The 19,664-nt window shown below is 36.9% G+C and overlaps 1 protein-coding gene across 1 annotated transcript in view; it reads right to left on the reverse strand.

Moving 5' to 3' along the window:
• Obsc (Obscurin) overlaps positions 1-19,664 on the reverse strand; it is a 53,609-nt gene that overhangs the window by 24,319 nt on the left and 9,626 nt on the right. The window contains exons 8-12 of the mRNA XM_089860752.1: positions 18,862-18,946; positions 16,934-17,595; positions 3,497-3,633; positions 304-477; positions 55-225 (exon numbers count right to left, since the gene is read on the reverse strand). Coding sequence (XP_089716878.1) covers positions 55-225; positions 304-477; positions 3,497-3,633; positions 16,934-17,595; positions 18,862-18,946 — 1,229 coding nt within the window. The remainder of the gene's footprint in view (positions 1-54; positions 226-303; positions 478-3,496; positions 3,634-16,933; positions 17,596-18,861; positions 18,947-19,664) is intronic.

A 19,664-nucleotide genomic window follows, 5' to 3' on the forward strand; every position in this document is an offset into this window, starting at 1 on the left:
TTAAACTTTCTGTTTAATTAGACACTCTCTTAAATTATTAAATGAGATAATTACTTGTTATGAAACTCTGAGATGGCTTTAAAGTTTCCAAAGAGTTCTTCTTTGTAGTTCTTAAGTTCTGTTGGAACTGATGCGTCATCCATGGCTCTGACGTAATTACGGACAACGTATAGCATGTCCCGGGAGAAGTCCTCTTCAGTTTCAACCAATTCTTTGACTACAGCCCTGTACCAATTTACTTCAACTTAAGTTTCCTCAAATTCAAAGTTCTGTGTGCCAGTTAGGTATGTAGTGGTTACTTACGCTCTTCTGGTTGAAGCTTCGAGTTCTTTGGGGTCCGTGTACTCTTTCTCTTCAACTTCCGTTACGGTGGTAGATGTGAGGGCTTTGGTTCTGACCTTCTCCAAGTAGCAAGACGGTACCCAACCTTCTACACCACCAGCCATGTCCTTGAACGGAAATGTTCTCACAAGCCATCTACAAAGAAGTTAATGATACGTAAAATTTTACAATTTAAAAACATTCCATAATCAAGCGACTTAGATGATGTATTTAATTTATATAAACATACATAATAAATAGTATAGCCATATTATTTATGTAGTCATTTAGTTTGGAGTTCGAGTAACTTATATGGTCGCCATTTTACAATATGGCCACGAATTAAGAAGCGTCCTTAGTACCTAGATAAACCTCCCTTCAAAACTATACCCTCCAAATCGTAGATCAATAGTTTATGTGGGTACGTTAAGAAGTTGTATCAAAGGCAATCGGCGTTGCCCGTCGGGATATTTATTTTCGTTTTCGGGCTGCCATTTTTAAAGATGACGGCTAATCGAAGCCCAAAAGTCATAAATATTAGTGAAATCGGTTGAAATTCAAGGACGTTATTCCATTTCTGGCCGCCATTTTCCAAGATGGCGGTGGATTGGAAAAATCTTTCTTAAGGCGTGCGTACTAATAGTAACGTCCTTACAAAATTTCAGCCTTCTAAGTTAAGCGGTTTGGGCTTGGTGTTGCTTATTAGTCAGTAAGGACTTTGACTTATGATTGCACCTGACTATCCAAATACCAAAACTCTAAATACTTGACAATTCCTTAGAAAAGCCACCACATTAGGGAGGTTTATGTGTTTACAAGAAAAACTGTTATATTTAAACTTTACTTCTCACTAATTTTATGGTTCAAAACCCCCGCGAAGGGTGTGAAGATGGTTAGATAACGGACTGTTTTTAAAGATCTTTGTCAATCAGCCAAGCTAATAAAACCTGGATCGAATATCACCACCAGTTCATTCACCCGATGAGCAAAAGCAAAAAAAATCCTTTATTTTCTCATCCCAAAGTCAAATCAGCTGTTTTTAGCGAAGGTCTTTTCCTTTTGGTGTATACCAAAAAGGGATCAAGGGTCTTTAACTCTGAGAAACAAGCTTGCAACTCTTCTTGAATCACAAGTACATTTTTAAGAAACATTTTAAAAATTCCTTGAACTGATCGACAGATTGGAGTTCGTTGATCGAACAGATTTTCCAACTGGAATAATAAAGAAACGAGGGCCAAGACTACTCGGAAAATATTGCAGCGGGATTGCCACACAAATTATACCGAGGATTTCCTGTAATTTTTCACAAGTACAACCAAAGTTGTCAATGCTATCAGTCAGGATATTTATAAATATATTATTTTATCAGGACTACACATAGCTAATAGAAATCATTGTGGCTCCTTATCTCTCATGTTAATTTCTAGGCGGGTGTTGTGGGCCGGGCTTGAGAACTTAGTATACGTCACTCGTCATAATTCTGATGGTGTCTTTCTAACTGTAATTTCATTGGTTGGGAGCAACACGACTTCAGACGCTTGCACAAGGTGTAACGCGCAGCGAGATATATTATTCGCGAGATAAAGTTCATCAAGCATAGCTCCTCCCACAAATTCCGCCAAGATACGTTAAGAAAAACGGCTAGGCAATGATTCCAATTAGCTGTATGCATTCCTGTTCAGGTTACGTTTTAAAACACATTTATTGTAACGTTCAACGTATATGTGAATTTTCGTAAACCCAAGCAATATTATTGAATAAATTCAAATTCCATGGCCTTTCCCTGACATATTTCCTATTCTTTAAATTCCTTGACTTTTCCTTGACCTTTCTGACAAAATTTTAAATTTCCCTGACATTCCCGTGATCGTTCTGCCCCATTTTTAAAATTTCTTGACTTGTGACATGACATCTCTCTGCAAAAGGGTTCGAATCAAAAATAACGCCGCGTACTAATAATAAATTTCGACCTAAATCTTAAAACGTTTTCCAGACTCTTCAGACGCGTCAGTGATAGTGGAATTAGGTTTTTGGGTAAGGTCAAACATCAACCAAATTAAGCAAATTCTGTCACACCTCATCCTCGCAATAAACCGATAAGCAATGAAACCCAAGATATCTATCTGAAGAGGTTTAAAATCTATTTCTAAACCACGATCACAAAAAAGAAAAATAATCCGCAAAAAGTATTCAAATAAATTTCGACATAAAGTTGGCAGAATGTCATAAAACGATTATTTGTTTTTTTTTTCTAAACTTTTGAAAGCAATCGATCTGCAATAAATGACGTCGTTGATAGGTGAAACCATGGCCGGGGATTTGCCGATGCGTTGCTAATAAAAGCGCAGACACCCAGTTACAAAAATAAGGCAAAAAGAAATGGCAAATCTTAGACCTAGTCGTTACATCCATTAAATTTAGACTTCGGGGTGCTATTTTCGGAAAAGTCGCAAAAACACCCGTTACCGAATTTTGTTCGTGGTGTATCAAGGAATGAAGTTAATTAACGTGCAAGGGGAAATATTCTTAAAGGAGAATCTTTCATTGTAGCCTTCTACTCTATTAACCAGAGCCTAGCGAATCACTCACGCCTATTTACATACCGCCTCCGTCAAAATATCATTCACGGCTACGTTCTACTTACATTTAAGTAAAATAAAAATAAAATTTTAAAAGTTTTGGAGACTTTTAAAAATGACTCAGTGTGTTGATGGTTCAAGCGAGGGGCTGGTCACTTTATACACGATTGGGTAAAAGTGCGCCTCATTTTAGGATAGGAAGAAACTAAAATATCAGTATTGTGTAAAAGATGGCAATTAACGAGGTAATTAGTAAAAATTTGGAAAATGTAGTAATATTTAGTAATATTTTGGGAAAAAGGGGGAAATTTATTATGTTGATAACGACAAAACCAGGGCAACATTTAGCCAAGCATTATTTTAAATAATCATTGATTTAGCCTCTTTCTACTGACTAAAAAGGGATTAATCATTATTTTTTAATATCTTCCCTTCTATATTTAGAAAAAGAAGGCATTTTTAGGGTATAATGTTATGCTACCTGAAAAGTGAATTTTAATTAGACTTGACCTTTAATGGGTGCGCGGAGAATCAGAGTGATTATCCCCTCGGTGGACTCTCATCCCCCGAATTGCATAATTTGAAGAAACGCTTACTTTCTGGGTTTGGTGGAATCGTCCAAAATCTCGACTCTCTGTCCTTCCTTGAGAGGAATAGCTTCTTTGTCACTTCGCACGGGCTCAAAGTCGATGATGGCTTCGTACAATTTCTGGCTCGTTGACGACGACCCGCTCTGAATAAAGGAAAACAAAACGCAAAATATTGTGTTTAAATTAATCTTAAAATGCTGTCAAACGAGCAAAGAGAAAATAGAACTCAGAGGATTAAGGCTATTTGGCCTTTCGAGCGAAGCGAATCTGACGATGATGTCTTTAGATTTACACGCTACACTTCATTTAAAAACAAATTATTCATTTTTGACATTGCTATAAAAATACATGATTCGGAAATGTCTCAAAATAGTTCATTTATGTTAATTAGGATTTAATTTTACTATCCTAATGTAGAATTATTCCCCTTAAATATCTTAGAATCAGGTTAAATCGAAACACTTGAATTTATAGAAAAGTCAGAATGTTTTGTTTTATAACCACTAGCATCGTGACCTGACAAATGCAGTATTACTATAGTAACCAATATGAATCCCCTGACATTTATGACAATTTTCAAATTCCCTGAACCTTTGTGACAACTTCAAAAATTCCCTGAACCTTTGTGACAATTTTAAAAATCTCTTGAACCTTTGTGACAATTTTAATATCACTTGAACCTTTGTGACAACTTTAAAATCCCCCGCCATTTGTGACAATTTTAAAATTCCCTGACCTTTGTGACAATTTTAAAATTCCCTGAACCTTTGTGACAATTTTAAAATTCCCTGACATTCGTAACAACTTTAAAATCCCCTGACATTTGTGACAATTTAAAAAATTCTTAACTTATCCCTGACATTTCATACTCAGTTTTAAAATCCCTGACTTGTCTTTCCAGGTAGTGTCAAACAAACCCTTCTATCCCTTTATTCTGGCATACGTCCTTTTAATAATAGCGTATAAAAATCCTTGGACAATTAGACAGAAATAATGACTTCAGCAAAGAACAAGACTGAAGACTACAGTTTTTCGACGATCTTTAAATTTATTCCTCCGTGGTGGAATCTCGCGTGGAATTCAATGGAATGTTTCCATTATTCCGAATAGCTCTCCGTGTTCTGGCCAAGTGCCACCGGGCCATTAAAAGTACTTGGTCTATAATCGTGTCTTCATTGAAAGTCCTCACGGTCATTAAATACCAAGAAGCAAAAGAGCAAAGGGTGCGATGCCTGAAACTCAGTCAAATCTGTTTATCGTGTTCTTTGGAACAGTCTGATAAGAGAATGGGTATGGTATAAAGAATGTGTTTTATGCATTTGTTTAAAACAAAAGCAAGATTTCAAACAAATGTCTAGTGTAAAAGAGACAAATAGCACTCACTACACTAGTAACCGACATTTAAGATAAAATGAAAGTGAAGGATCTGTCTAAGAAAATTTGAAGTAGTGGTTAAAATTGTAAATAAATTTTTTTTTGAACTTTGATTATTTTGACATTCAGTTTGTTTAGACCCGACCTTGAACGGCCTTGAGTTTACCCTTATTTCTTGCCAAAAGGGTTCAAATTAAAAACGGAAAATACGTGACGCTCTATTGCTTATCTTCAATTTGCCTAGAATCACTTTGCATGCATGGCTTCAGAAGGAGATAATAGAATAAGGATGACATTCTGTATCCTCTAAATACTTTACTTATGTAACATGATTCTTCCCAGTCTCGTGTACCCTTTTGTTTGCGCTCCCGCTCATCAAAAATTCAGATGGGTAGCTATCGCACCGTGCAGGGTGAATTCTATAACTGTTTGGTATTTACTAAATCCTCAGCAAACAACCCTGTACAAACCTTGATTGTCTTGACGTGGGACAAAAACGCACAAACGCTTACGCCTTGGCAAATAGTTAAGCAGCGCTAATAGAGTAATGATGAGGGAACTATTTATCGCGTAGTAACCTTGCAATAATAAATGTATAGTGATGTTGAGAAGTATCATGTTGCAACCTGGACAAACGTTTTCCAGCAAAAACCTCACTGTCAGACCTATTTTAAGCCTAACTTCATTAGGTAGATTACTCAAGTTCAAGACTTAGTCATCACAGTAACCAAATAAGTACATACAAACAAGGCCTAGAGGATTTTCAACAACATTAAGTTAAGGGATCCAAGATTGTCGGATAACTTGGAAGCTAGCATTATATTATTATAAATTGTAAATCCACCCACAAACGGACGAGAATAGCCCAAGTACCAACGCACTGTTTTTTTTACTCTGATCAAGATTATAAAAGAAAACTATGCCAAAAAGATACCGTAGCCAAAATCTTCTTGCCACAGACCTAGGTCCTAAAATTAAACCGCTAAATTTTTAAAACATATACTATGACGTTCTTTATCTTTATGTAAATGAACCCTTTATTACTACTAGCATAAAATTTGAAGAGACATTAATTAATCTAACCAAGGTTTATAACGGAATTGATAGAACACCCCCCCCCCCATGAGAGACATTCAAAACTTTTCGCGAGATAATAAGGTGGGCGTTTACTGTATATCTACAGACAGTCGTTTCTGGATTTGGCGCCAAATTGACGTCACTAATTCTTGCCAAAATACCTGGGCCATGAAACATCCTAGCTGTGTCACTAATGCAATGGAAGTCAAATGTATAATTGTAAAATACGTTAGTGTTTGGGTCGAGTGTTTTAGCGTTAAAGGCGTACTGAAATTGATCAGAAATATATATTGTATCTTCATTAGACCTTTATCCTGAAAAACAATTTTACCTTAGTAGAGGGGTAAACCACTTCGCTTGAAAAGATTTCACTTAAATTTTAAAATACTTCAGATTTAAATTCCGAGATTTATCAATATTAATTTCAGTACAATTTACTGCGATTTCTAAAAAATTTTAAAAATTTTTACATCTGAGAACCCATACATTCTCAGGACAAATATAGGTTCTTTCAGGTCTTATTTCACGAGTGATTTTCCCCTAGACTTCAATGCCCCAACATGCGATAAAAATACTCAAAAATAATTAAACTTTACTATATTTAATTGTAGAACTTCAAACCAAATACATTATTCGTAACTCTGGTTTTTTTAATCATTAAATTAAATGTCCCTGTGTATAAATTAAGTAAGAAATTATTTTTAAACTACGTGTAAAAGAAATTGTTCTAAATAAAGAAGAAAGGTTAAATCTTTACATTTTCATACAAAATATTGGGGGAGGGGGTTGAGGGTCAAGAGGTCATCACCATCATCATCATGATGACGCTTTGGTATATTAAACTATAAATTACATTAACAGTTCGAGAGTGTCTGTGACCTCACGTACCTCTGGCGCCAGTACCTTCGTATGATTGGGTATCAGATCATCGTCGCTAAGGTCGTGACCTTTGTTTACTTCTACTTCGTTTACAACGCGCGAACACAGCGAAGCCAGCGATTGGGAGGGCAAAGGGGTTGAAAAAGCGGGTGGAGGGGAGATTTTATCTAATTGAAGTAAATCGTTAGGCCTAACAATGTCTAAACTATCAAGTTCTATATCGTAACATTCTTGTTCGGTATTTTCGTTATTCTCTTGATCGTGGTGTTCTGGGAAATGAAAGAAATTTTCCGAATCGTAAAAGGCATCGTCTGACGAGGTTCCACCATCGCTTAAATACTCGTTAGGTGAATGAACGTAAAGCCTGGGTTCGATTGAAACATCACGAAACGTCGAATCAGCAATTTCGATCTTTTCTAATCCAATTTTATCTCGAATATCACAATGCGATGGAATACTATCACAAACATCGGCAGGAACTATTTTCTGGTTCATTATATTTTCGTGGACGTCGGCAGACTCTTCTAGAACGTTATTTGGATGCAATTCAATTATTTTTTTCGACTCCGCTTCCTGAAATGGTTCTAGAGAATCTTCTTTCGTTGCTTCTACATTTACTTCTAAATCGTTTTTGAAATGTTCTTTTCTTTCTCGGTGTAACTGAGGAGACCTGTTCTCACTGGTCTCGTCTAATTCATTTTCAAAGGCTTCGTTGTTGTCATCCGTTACCTCGGTCTTAGGAACTGGAACGGCTTCAAACGTGGTGGTGGTGGTGGGTTTCGTTAAGGTGAACTCGCTTTCTTCTTTATTGTTTTCTTGGGTTTCTTCTAAGGTTTTGTTCGCGTTAGAAAAAGAATCATCGACGTTGAGGTTTTGGTCGTTTTCTATTTCTTCAATATTTTCGACTGCTTTTGATTCTTCTTCGACGTTGGCTTCATCTTCCTTAATATCAATGACTTCCGTTTCATTTGGAGTTATTTCCGTGTAGTTTAGATTGTATTTAGCCTCTTTTGAAATAATATCCAGTTCTATTACTGGTCCAGATTCCTCGACTTGTGGTTCAATTTCCGTTTTTTCGTTAGGCTTAACCTCATTTTCGACGGCAACTGTTTCGGGTTGCTTAAGACTGGGATCTTCTTTCACTTCCGGTTTATCGTCATTTTCGGGTACTACTAATACTTCCGTTTCAACTGGACTGCCTTCCTTCTCTGGAACATCTAATATAATTTCGTTTGTACCGGCAGACGTATTTTCATCATGAATATCTCCTTTCATTTCGTCTAAAATGTTGTTTTGATCAAAAGGATTTTCCTGTGCTGGTTCATTTGAGTTGTTTTCAAAGACAATAACGTCTAACTTCGGTTCATTTGGACTGGTATCTTCCTCAAGAACCTTTATTTTTGGTTCAATTGGACTAATATCTTGCTCAACGACCTCTACGTTTTCTTTAATTGGACTGTCATCTTCCTCGAGAACCTTTTGTCCCAGGTCAATAGAACCTTTATCTTCCTCTACTTCCGCTTCAACTGGACTATTATCATCGGACTCGGTGACCTCAGTTTGACCTTCAGTGTGATTATGTTGAAACAATTGTACTGGTCCTTCTTCAACAGTGGGTGTGTCAATCAGTTCCTCGTTTACAACTTCAACTACATTAAGTTGCGGTACTCCCTCAAGGTCTACCTCATCTCTAATCGACCTAATCTCGTTGGTGTCCCTAAATTCTCGGGTTTCACTCGAAGATATTTCAGTCTCCGAATTTTGGTTTAACTCCAAAGGTTGTTCTTCAAGCATTTCCGTGTCAATTAAGCGAGGTACGGGTACCTCAATCTCCCCCCGCTCTTGACGGAGGAGGTCTAAAGTGTCCTCTATTACCTCCGGTAAACAATCTACTTTTTCTTTCGAATCTGCCAATCTTCGTGTTGACGCGGAAAGTGCAGTCAAAATACTACTACAAGATGCAGTAGTCGAATTATTTTCATCCTCTTCCCCGTTTTCTTCATCTTGACAAGATGAGGCGACGGCCGGTTGTTCTTGACAATTAGGATTGTTATCCTTAGTAGAAATTTCGTCTCCAGGGTTATTAAGAACGACGGTATCCTCCTTGGGTGGAACGGGACTGTTATTGGATCTTTCTTCCGTGTTTCTAAACTCGTCCGAATTAAACGAATCGCAGGAAAGTCTAGACGAAACGTAGGACGCTTTACGACGTTCGCCGTAACCCGAATCTTCGTCTTCCAAGGAACCATCCATACTTTTACCGGGCGAGAAACGTCCATTTTCTTCTACATCCGTCTCTTCAGCTGATTTTGCATTTTCGTCTGGATAATTTTCGTTGAAAAAGTCTAAAATACTTTCGTCTCTCCATTCGCTGGGGTCCAAATTATTTCCAAAGTAAATGACACGGTTTTGACTGAAACCGTTAGCTTGGGATAGTTTCTCCATTTGTCTTTTCCATCTGTCAATGGCCCTTTCGGTTTTCTTATCGTAAACGACTTCGGACAGACCATTTATCTCCAGCACGGTTCTTATCTTAGGTTTAGGAATGTTCTCGTCAACTTTACCTTGAATGGTCTTCATTCTAGCCAGGAATATATCACCGCGTCCACTAACGATGTAAATATCGCCGGTGTTTGGCGATTTCCAAACACGTACGATACCCAATGGTATCATTCTATCAACTTCTTCGGGCACAAAAGCGTCTTTGGTGCGTTCGTCCCAACCGTCTAATAGTTCCAAGTTATCTTTAGTTAAATCAGTCTCACCATCTTCGACCAATACGGGGTAGACGTATTTGAAATCGACGTACGCGCGATATTTGTAACAAATACGGCAATGAAAATCGTGTTCTGTAACGGCGCGAACTTTACCATCCGGATCCAACATCGGATAGATGTATCGATAATCTCCGCATAACTTATTTTTCGTTGTGATTCGACATCCGGAGACACCGTCGAATTTGGGATAGTTTTCTTTACGCGGTACGTAACTATGTTCTTCGTTATCGACACTTTTCGACATGACACGACACGAGACTTGTTTCGAAGGCGGCGCGTGCGATGTTGATTTCTTCATATTTGAATCTTTCGAAGCCATTTCGAAGCTCTTTTCTACTACTTTAAGTTTTAATCCACACTCGTTTACAACCGAACTGACAAAATTTCAGCCCAATCCTCTTGCCACTAGAGACAGAATGATATTGAAGTCGATGTTTTTAAAAGTAAAGTTCACAGTCTAGAAAACTCGAGGAGGCAAGGCGGTTGTTTTGGTTTTTAACTTCCTCGTTCAAATTATACGCGGTATCATCAAAAAAACAGTATAGCAAGTGCACCATTTATCTCTCGTCGAATCAAAAATCACCACTGCACGTTTTTTTTTCTTCTTCTAAAGCACCTGTAACGTCACCACAAGTTGTTTCAAGATGGTTGCGATTTTAATTTCGGGAGCTATGGTGCAAGATCGAGTCGAGACGCTACGAGCTATATTTCAGCTTTAAAAATGAAGAAGTTGAGGAGACTTGGCGAGAAATAAAACGCATCAGTCTCCATATCATCGCGAGCTAAGATGCACTTTAAAACATTTTTAAAAAAGATCCTCTCTCTCTCCCTTCTTTTTCTTTTCGAAAGATTGAGCCAAGTTTCTTAATTTCGTATAGCTTGCTCGAATTTACACACTCTAACGATTTTTACCCCCTCGTTTTTAAGTTATTTTCCAAGAAGGACGCAAAATACCGCCTTGGGTACTTTTAAAGTACGTTACTACGAAGGTTGCATGCAAGAAAAACTTTCTGGCGGTCGTCGATCTAACAACAATCCACGAGAGAACTGAGAAAGACAAAAAACCTTTAAGAACGTAGAAAGAAACCTCATTTTTTACGATTCAGCGATTTTTCTCTGGTTTTGTTTTTATGTCAACGGAAGACTTCCCCTTCCGTTATACTTTGTATCTTTAAAACAATTACTATTTGGCGATGGGAATGAAAAATGACTTGGCTGAATATAGCGTTCATTTTATCATTGTTAGGCCTTGGGTAGTTTTTTGAATATCGGCAGCTAAGCCTCGTTTGGATATAGACAAACGTTAGCGGGATTTGAAAATGGTTTTAGGGTTAGGGTTGGAGTTAGGCTTAGGGTTTTGACTAGAGGGGATTTGCATATGGGTAAAACGACGAACGAAATAATAGCTAAGCAAAACGCGGACTGGGAAACAAATTCTGCGTGGCGCGAAACACGACGACGGGTTCAAGTTTGAGTGGTGAGCAGCGAGACTAAACGGCAAGGAATGTTTTGAGTTTTTGCGACTGCAGAGGCTTTAAGGCTTAAGCCTTTCAAATTCTTTCTTCCAGAAAAATAACTTAGACACGGGGATTCTTCTAAAAATAGATCAATCTATCAGACCCTGAGAATTTTTTTCTAACCATTCTGTCTCAGAGTTTGTGTGGTTTGCTGGGGAAAGTTTTAACTGTTGTTTCTCATTGACACAATGGCGCCCCTTTTTTCGCCCTACATCTTATTTTTGTAGTCAGATTGGAAGGAAATTGGAGCGATTGTTATTTCAGTATCATTAATTTCACGACGGTTACTTATGTTAAACCGACAAGTTGGGTAATCTAAGTCGGAAACTGCAAGTGCGATATTTGAAACTATCCCTTAACTTGTTAACATCCCACCTTGCGCATGCGCCTGACCTCGCCTTGTAACCAACCAATAAAATCACAGTTAGAAAGACTTCAGAACAATGAGCTCTGGCCCACATACCCGCATAGAAATTAGCATGGGAGGTATGAGGTTACAATGATTCCAATTGGTTTTATGTATTCCTGATTGGATCTTTTATAAACCGGGTGCCTGTATCGTGAAGCGTAGAGACTAGGGTGTTAGTAGATTAGCGAGTGAGTCCCTTTACAATGAGAGAAAAATTAGACTTTCGCGAATCGGGGTTTACTGGTGGCAAAGATGCCCCTAGCATTCCTTAATTCATTTAATCTTGATCTTGCATACGAAACAATACACTTTAACTGACGTCAAGAGACACTTGGAGAAAAAATAAAAATAGGGAAACTGTATCCTCATATGCTAATGTTGTTTATGTTCTGATAAACAAACGGCAATGCATCTCAACTGTCGCGTACTATATTTATTTTTGTCATCCCACGCCTCTCTCTCTCTCTCTGTACAGAAAACTCTCGAGTCTTGAAGACTGAAGTCCTGCTGCCTATTTCCAGAGTAGAAAATTAAGGTCAGGTGATTCGCTCTTGATTTTGGCCAGGGAAAATAAGCAAAGCATAGTGTCGTTATAATAACACCTACTTTAGACTAGAGTTTGGTGTATATAACCATCGTCTTATCTTAACCAAGGCTTAACTAATGAGTTTAAAGAAAAACGTGCCAATATACACAGGGTGTTTCTGATAAGTCTGCATGGCATGCATAAATTAAGGGGGATGTTCTTTGGGAAATCAATTTTGAGTCGAAAATGTATAACTTCTATCCATTCCATTTTGTTTGCCACAAGTGACACTGTTTCAAATCCAGTTATGATTTGATAAAGTGTTTTAGGAATGACCCCTTAATTAATTAAATTAGAAATCAATGCCTTTAATCAGTTTCTTAATTAAATTTAAGGGGACATCCGTAAAATACTATGTACAATCTTAACTTGAAAACAGTGTCCCTTGTGGCAAACAAAATGGAGATAGAAGTTACCTACATTTTCGACTCGAAATTGATTTCCCAAAGAACGTACATCCCCCTTAATTTATTGTATGCAGACTTATCAGAAACACCCTGTACTTTATTTATAATGCCTCGCATACTCTTAAGAGCCTAAAGGCAGGATCGGGTCATCTAGATTAGGTTCTAAAGAACGGCTGAAACAAATCTCCTCTAATTTTATCCACGTCAAGAAATATATAAGAGACGAAAAAAAAACGAAGTATTTAGAATTGAATTCTTGGCAAGGTTATAATTATAGCCGTTTCTTCTTTACGTGGAAAAGATAATCGTGATTGAAGCCGTTACAGGCCACTAATAAAACAAAACATTAAAACTTTCCATACGCCTCAATAAACTCGAATACATCAGCGTAACGAGTCTGTATGTACCAAAATTAGAAGCTAAAGATGAGATTAAAATTCTTCTGATGAATGGAATTTTCTAAGAATTTTCATCGTTAGTCTTTATTTTGGAAGGGAGGGGTCCTCACGATACCTTCAAGGATTTATCCTTTAATGAACGTCTGTCTTTATTCACCAAGAGAAAACAAAGCCTACGTTTCGAGGTGCGATTCAGTTCAGTTTAGGTAGAAGTGAATGATTTTGTTCTGTGAAGTATAAGACTCGAGGTATATTCGAAGTCTAAAGTAGCCCAATCCAAAAAGACAAATACCGCGCCAAGAATCTTAAAACTACTAACACATAGCTCACACGATCTCGCGTCAATAAGCCATGATCGAGTAAGCTATCGCTAAAGGAAAGGCGGTAACGAGGTGGTGCCATCTCTGTTTACAGCTAGAAGAAACTGAAAATTTTCAAACTAAACCGCGAATGTTTTACGTAGTCGTAGCAAAGCGACTTCTCCGACGTATACGTAATATTTTAGCAAGAAGTAATATAGTTTATTAGGGAGAGGGTATAAGTTGCCTAAGGATTCGGGCACCATAGTCCCAGTCCCCCTTTTAAAATACAAGGGGGACGTAAAAGAAGGCCCCGGGCTATTTCGCCTCTCCTCAGTCGGAAAATACGGAATTTTCGTCACTCGCGTCGCACTGACGTGAGTTTCCAAGAACCAATGAGATGCTGGTTGTAATTTAGAGGCGGGGATTAACTCCGACCTACGTTTAGACTGGAGATAAAGCTAGAAATGTGGCGAATTTATACCTTCTCCCTAGTAAACTAGAAATCACTTCTTGATTTTAGTCTATAGTCTGAACGGGCCATGACAGCATGACAGGGATGTGTACTATAGAAAGAGTTTAGATCCTTTTACTTCACAGAATATAATTCATTAGCTTCTAGTTCGGATATTCGGGTATTCACTACGAATCCTCAAATTGATTTTATAGATACATTTCTGAATTCAGGCGTTACATGGCGACATTGGACAAGGCACTAGATCTATAATTATCGAGTTGTCCAGTGACCAATAAACCACTATATAGAAATAGCAGACGCACGATCGGAGAGGCGCTCGACAATTTCTAGAGTAAATTACCCGCGTAATTAAGGGGTACTAGATTTCCTAGCTGAAATAATCGTAGTATTGACATTAGCCACAAACTATCCCCCAGTTAGAAGAAAATGCCGCGAAAAATACATTTCCTATACACACGATTTCAAACATTTTTCCCCGGATTCTTGAAATAAAATATAATCAGATACGCTCTAAAGATTTCAATGTTAGCGTCCCATAAAATTCAATGCAAAACGCATTTTATACACTTTTAAAAGTAAAAAAAATTCAGAAATATTGTATTGAAAATTAATGTTTGTTTCTAAAGCTAAATTGATTTTAAATTAGATTTGGTTTCAAAAAGAGTCCTATGCCTAGTATAAATTTTTTTTTCTCTCTCTCACCCAAATTGATAAGTCAGAAATGATGTTTTTAATAAACAAGCTTTGAATAATGTGTTTAAAAATAAAACCCAATCAAGATAGGCCTATAACTTTGGTGCGAGGGGCTAATCACTTATGGCTAGCACAAATTTCTGATCTCAAAACAAGCTGACTTTTACAGGGTTTTATCTGACCATCCTAAATTACTTTCTCTGAAGAAGTTTCCAATTTTACTTGTAGGTATTAAATCATTTAATTTAAAAAATAGTACCAGTAGATCCCGATGGACTTTTATGACACTTTTAAAATTGGATGACATTTTCAGAATTTCCAGGTACTGCGGCAACCTGAACTATCATATCTCCTTATTATATCACCTTCAAGGTTTGGACTTTCAAAAATTATATACACCCTTTAATGAAGACAAAAAAACTAATAATAATAAAATCTAAATAGAAGAAGCTCATTAACAAACTTCACTATATAGTATTTACGCTTTCAATTTTACCATAGCCAATTAAAAAGAAAAAAACTGGAAACTTTTCTGAATGAAGTAATAATCAGTGAACCATTAAAAATTGTAGAAATATTTGTAACAAAATACCAAATATTTATAACCAAAAAAAAGTGATCTGTCAAAATTTTCCCACCGTCCCATTATGTCAAAAACTTAATAAATACTTATAGGTTTATGAACTCTAAAAAATATCTACCAGACCAAATCACTAATAACACGCCCTAAAATATTAGTGCGCTTAAAATAAGTCCACGTGCTAGCAAAATAATATATTATTAATATTCGGTTAAAAAGCCAACTAATCTTGCGCGTGAACTTTATTAATTAAAGGGTTACATCGTGCTAGAATTTTAATTTCTTTTTATTTTTAATCGAAAGAGGGTAAAAAATAATGAATATTATCAATTGGAACCATGTTTCTATCTACAATATTAAAGAAGATACGAGCAATTAAGTTGCCGTAATGGACACTACGCGTTAGGCTTCCCCTCGAAGTACTGCATGGGAGTATCTCTATTGGACGAATCCGTCAGGTGGTACTAGTCGTCCAATAGAGGGGAAGCCTAACGTGTAGTGTCCATAACGGAAACTTAATTGCTCGTATCTTCTTTAATATTGTAGATAGAAACATGGTTCCAATTGATAATATTCATTATTTTATAAGCTCTTTCAATTAAAAATGAGAAACTTTAGCAAGAAATATCCCTTTAAATAATAGTTGTTTTAAAAAATTCCAACCCTTTGGTATAATGATGCTCAATTAATATTTATTAATTGTATTAATTAAACTTAATAAAAACCCGGCAAGCAAATTATAAAAACTACAGCCAGAGAAATTTCGATATATATTTTTTGCAAACATACAAACGTATTGGTTTATTAATTTCTTCTAATTTCATACATAAAAATTATGAAATTTTTAATTAACAATTAAGAAAAAAAATCAGGGGCTATCAAAGCCATTCCATTAATTTCAATTATTTTTTTAATTATTAGATTTTATTTTCGTTGTTTTTTTATTTTTTTTTGGTAATTAAATATTAAATAATATATAAAATGTAAAAAAACAATCCTAATTATGGACATTTAATTATTGACAAAACGTGCTTAAATTCGTAATTAATGAAAGAAATAATTATCAAAAATGTTTTTTTTAAGAAAAATACGCGTTTTAAACGCAAAATACAAAAAAGAAGTATTTGTAATTTGTTTTTTTTTAATTAATTGAGCACCGGTACCAAAGGGTTGGAACGAATTAACGAATGTTTATTCGTTAATTTATGTTAATTAATTAGATCCTAATTATGGTTTAATCCACGCTAATTAAACGATTTCATTTCATAGGAGTGCAGATCTCAGCTAAGAGCTACGCGAAATTAAGGGATTCAAAATTAACTACAAAAGACCTAAAAAGTTCAATTTGAAGTTAAATAAATTACGAGATCTGCTAATCTAATCAAACCAATTTGTAATTAACGCTAATTATACCAATGGTACCGGTACTTCTATCCCTACAGTATATTTTGTAACAAAATACAAAATTAGTCGGAAAAAAATAACTAAACATTTTGAGGCGCGTAATTTAATTAAATTAATTTAAAATTAATTTGATTATTTTTTTTCCGACGAATACTAAAAAATATTTAAATTATATTTTTTTACATTATGAAAAAAGAAATGTATGAAAAAATTGATAATACCGATTTAAAGGGGCTGAGTTCTTCACTCCTATTAAAATGTCACGTTTTCGCTTATAATGAGAATAAACACGCGGAAGGATTATATAGAAAAAATAGATCCGTTACCAGAGTGAAAGAAAAGTAGTACCTAAATACTTTAAGAATTACAGATTTTTGGAAGTTTAAATGTTGATGTTTGATCAGTTGTGGCTATTTTTATGAATAGAGGTTTTTCTGGCACAAATTACTCTGTGTTGCACTCTGATAACGGATTAATTGGGAATCAATATATCCCGGCCATCCTAGAACTTCTGCAAAATCTCATTGACATCTTCGCTGCTGAGAACCGATTCGACATCGCTTACCTTAGTTTCGGAGGAGAATGACTCAGAGTAAGAGAGAGCGCTGTGAGAAGACTTCCTCAAGCTAGAACCGGAAGTGTCCTCTTCCTTGTAAGACATGGAGCTCTTCTTGGTTCTCATGGAGAGCGAGGAATTTTCGTCCTCAGCGTCGATGGACGAACTGAATTTGGTCTTGGACAAGGAGTAGCGGTCATCCTCCTCCCTGGACGAGGACATCTTGGTCGATCGTTTGACCAACATGCCATCCTCTTCGTCCTTGCTGCTGGTACGGGAGCTCATACGGAAGGCGGCCGGTGAAACGGATTCGTCTTCGTCTTTGGAGGACAAGCGAGAGGTTAAGCGGCGGGCGGAGCTAAGGGTGGATTCGATGTCCTCGTCGCGGGAACTCAAGCGAGAGGTGCGGCGAATAGAAGCGATACCGCTGTCGGTGTCGTCGTCCAGACGTGACCTCAAGGACCGACGGGTTCCGGCGCCGCCGAAGACGTCATCGTCCAAGGCGGAAGTGCGGGAAGATCGCCGGAAAGAACTGGACAGATCATCGTCGGCGTCGAACGACGAGGTTATGGCCGTGCTACGACGCACCGAGGATAGAGCCGAAGAAGTTAAATCGGTCGAGTCCAATCGCGAAGAGCGGATTGAGGTCTTGCTGACTGATTCTTCGCCAACTGTCAAAAACCAAAGGAAAACAATCAGAACCAATCCAGAACCTGATACAATCATCAGTATGAAAACCGTTCCTACCAAGTTGGTGAAAGACAATAAAAAACTACATTTTTACCATACAAATTGGTAAAATGTTTGATGAAACCTTTTCAAACAATTACTACTTAAATTGCAATTCATTATATCAAATTTTGAATTTGGCCTCATTATTAACACTCCCACGTATACTAACGCCCTGTTTTAACAAGCCTCAATTACGACCTAATTAAAGGGCTTGAACCCACGCCACCTGTTTTAAATATAACCTCAATCAAATTGACAGATTAATTCCTAACTAATCCACCAGATGTCGGCCTCATTTCCTAGTGATTCAAGTCACTATTCCTTAGACCAATTTTTTTTCCCTTCCATCCCCTTTGTCTGGCTACTATCCAAAGTGATCTGGCAATTTGCTAAGAAAGAAAAAGACTGTCTTAGCCGCATTCCGTATCGCTAAACGAGGCGAAATACTTTTTAGGCTTATTTCTAGCCCCTCTCCTCTAGGAGACTCGGAAGCGTGTTCTAGAAAAGTTTCAAAGAATCGCGAAACTGAAAACCGGCACGTACGTCAAGCTAAAGAAGAAAATTTTTAGAAAAAAGGGCCATCTGGTAGACGCCAAGGCTAAACGTAAATCCAACCAATCAAAAGGCACCCTTAAGCACGCGCGAACTAACACGGAAAGAATGAAATCAAAACCGCAAAGAGCGCGCGAGCTCTAAAATTAGGCTTAAAGTCTGGCGACGGACGCCATTTTGAATTTGTAAAAAGTAAATTTTTTTTTTTTCGTTTCGCTAATTATTTCAAGAGTGAAGACCTTAGCCTTGAAAACATTAAAGGCCAGGAAGTCTAAGGATCTAATTACAATTTTTTTGTATATAAAAAAAGGGGTGAACTTCCGTGGATATTGAAATTAGATACATCCGGTTAGGGTTAGGATGTAAAAAGTGCTAAGCCTAGTTTTAAGGAATTCAAAATACGCAATTCTGATAGGGTATCTTAACTGCTACCTAATTTGAAACTTACTACATTTTGGTATTGAACTAATTTGAAACTTAAGCCTAACTAAAACTAAATTTATATTTGAACTAAAGCTAAGCCTAATTTAGTAATTTCAAACTATATTTTGTTATCAAAGTTCAAATTAAGCACTTTTTAAACACGATAGCAAACTATTTCAAATTAAGTGTATCACACATAAATTAAAAAAATAAATAACATTTTAACTCACCATATGAAGAAGCAGATGATTTAATAGTTGATTTTGAATAGGATGACATTTTGGCACTGATATCCTCAGAGCCCGGACTCTGGGCCTACAATAAAAGAGAAATCAAAATTAAACAACGCCAGAAACGATTCTTTTCAACAACAATTTAAAACTAATTAGCTTATATCCTGTAATAAATAGGGAAAGATACCGCTAGACAATTAACAAGTCGTTAATCATAATTAACGAGGAAAATATTTAAGTGGGTCGCTCGACAATTAAACCCACACGAGGAGAGAGAGATAGTTTAAATGACCCTGAGATGGTAGACAGTACCAGAACACCAAAAATGGTCAGTGTGTGAATATAACTAACCTGAGTTGAAAGCTGGTAGAGTTAAGGGTCAAAAAAGGTTTGGAAAAAGTGAGTAGAAAGCCCCCGATAAACTTCTTTATTAATTTGATGTCTCGGCCCTAGTTCCAGCGGCTATACAGCGGGACTACCTCTCGAAGAAAGTTTGTTTGAGAACGACGGAACACACTCTCTCTCTCTTTCCTGATACCGGTACTTGGGCGTGCTAAGAGTTTTTTCTTAATTTTTTTCCTCCAGTCACTTGGTCTACAAGTACACTAGGGCTGGTGCAACGTTGTGGAATTCTACCAAAAGTTCTATTTATAAATCTACGATCCGCTAGGCAATAGGGATACGGATGGTGCTCCCTTCCCAAGCTGAAGAGGAGAAGATTTTACCGAGGGAACAGACACTCAAACACCTAAAGGGTTGTTTGTAATTGCAGGAATGCATTGATTTCTCCACCACTTGGT

This window comes from Phalangium opilio, unplaced genomic scaffold (assembly GCF_054372755.1).
Source record: "Phalangium opilio isolate 3A_F unplaced genomic scaffold, DU_Popi_V2 ptg000011l_1, whole genome shotgun sequence".
In the NCBI taxonomy this organism is placed as follows: domain Eukaryota; kingdom Metazoa; phylum Arthropoda; class Arachnida; order Opiliones; family Phalangiidae; genus Phalangium; species Phalangium opilio.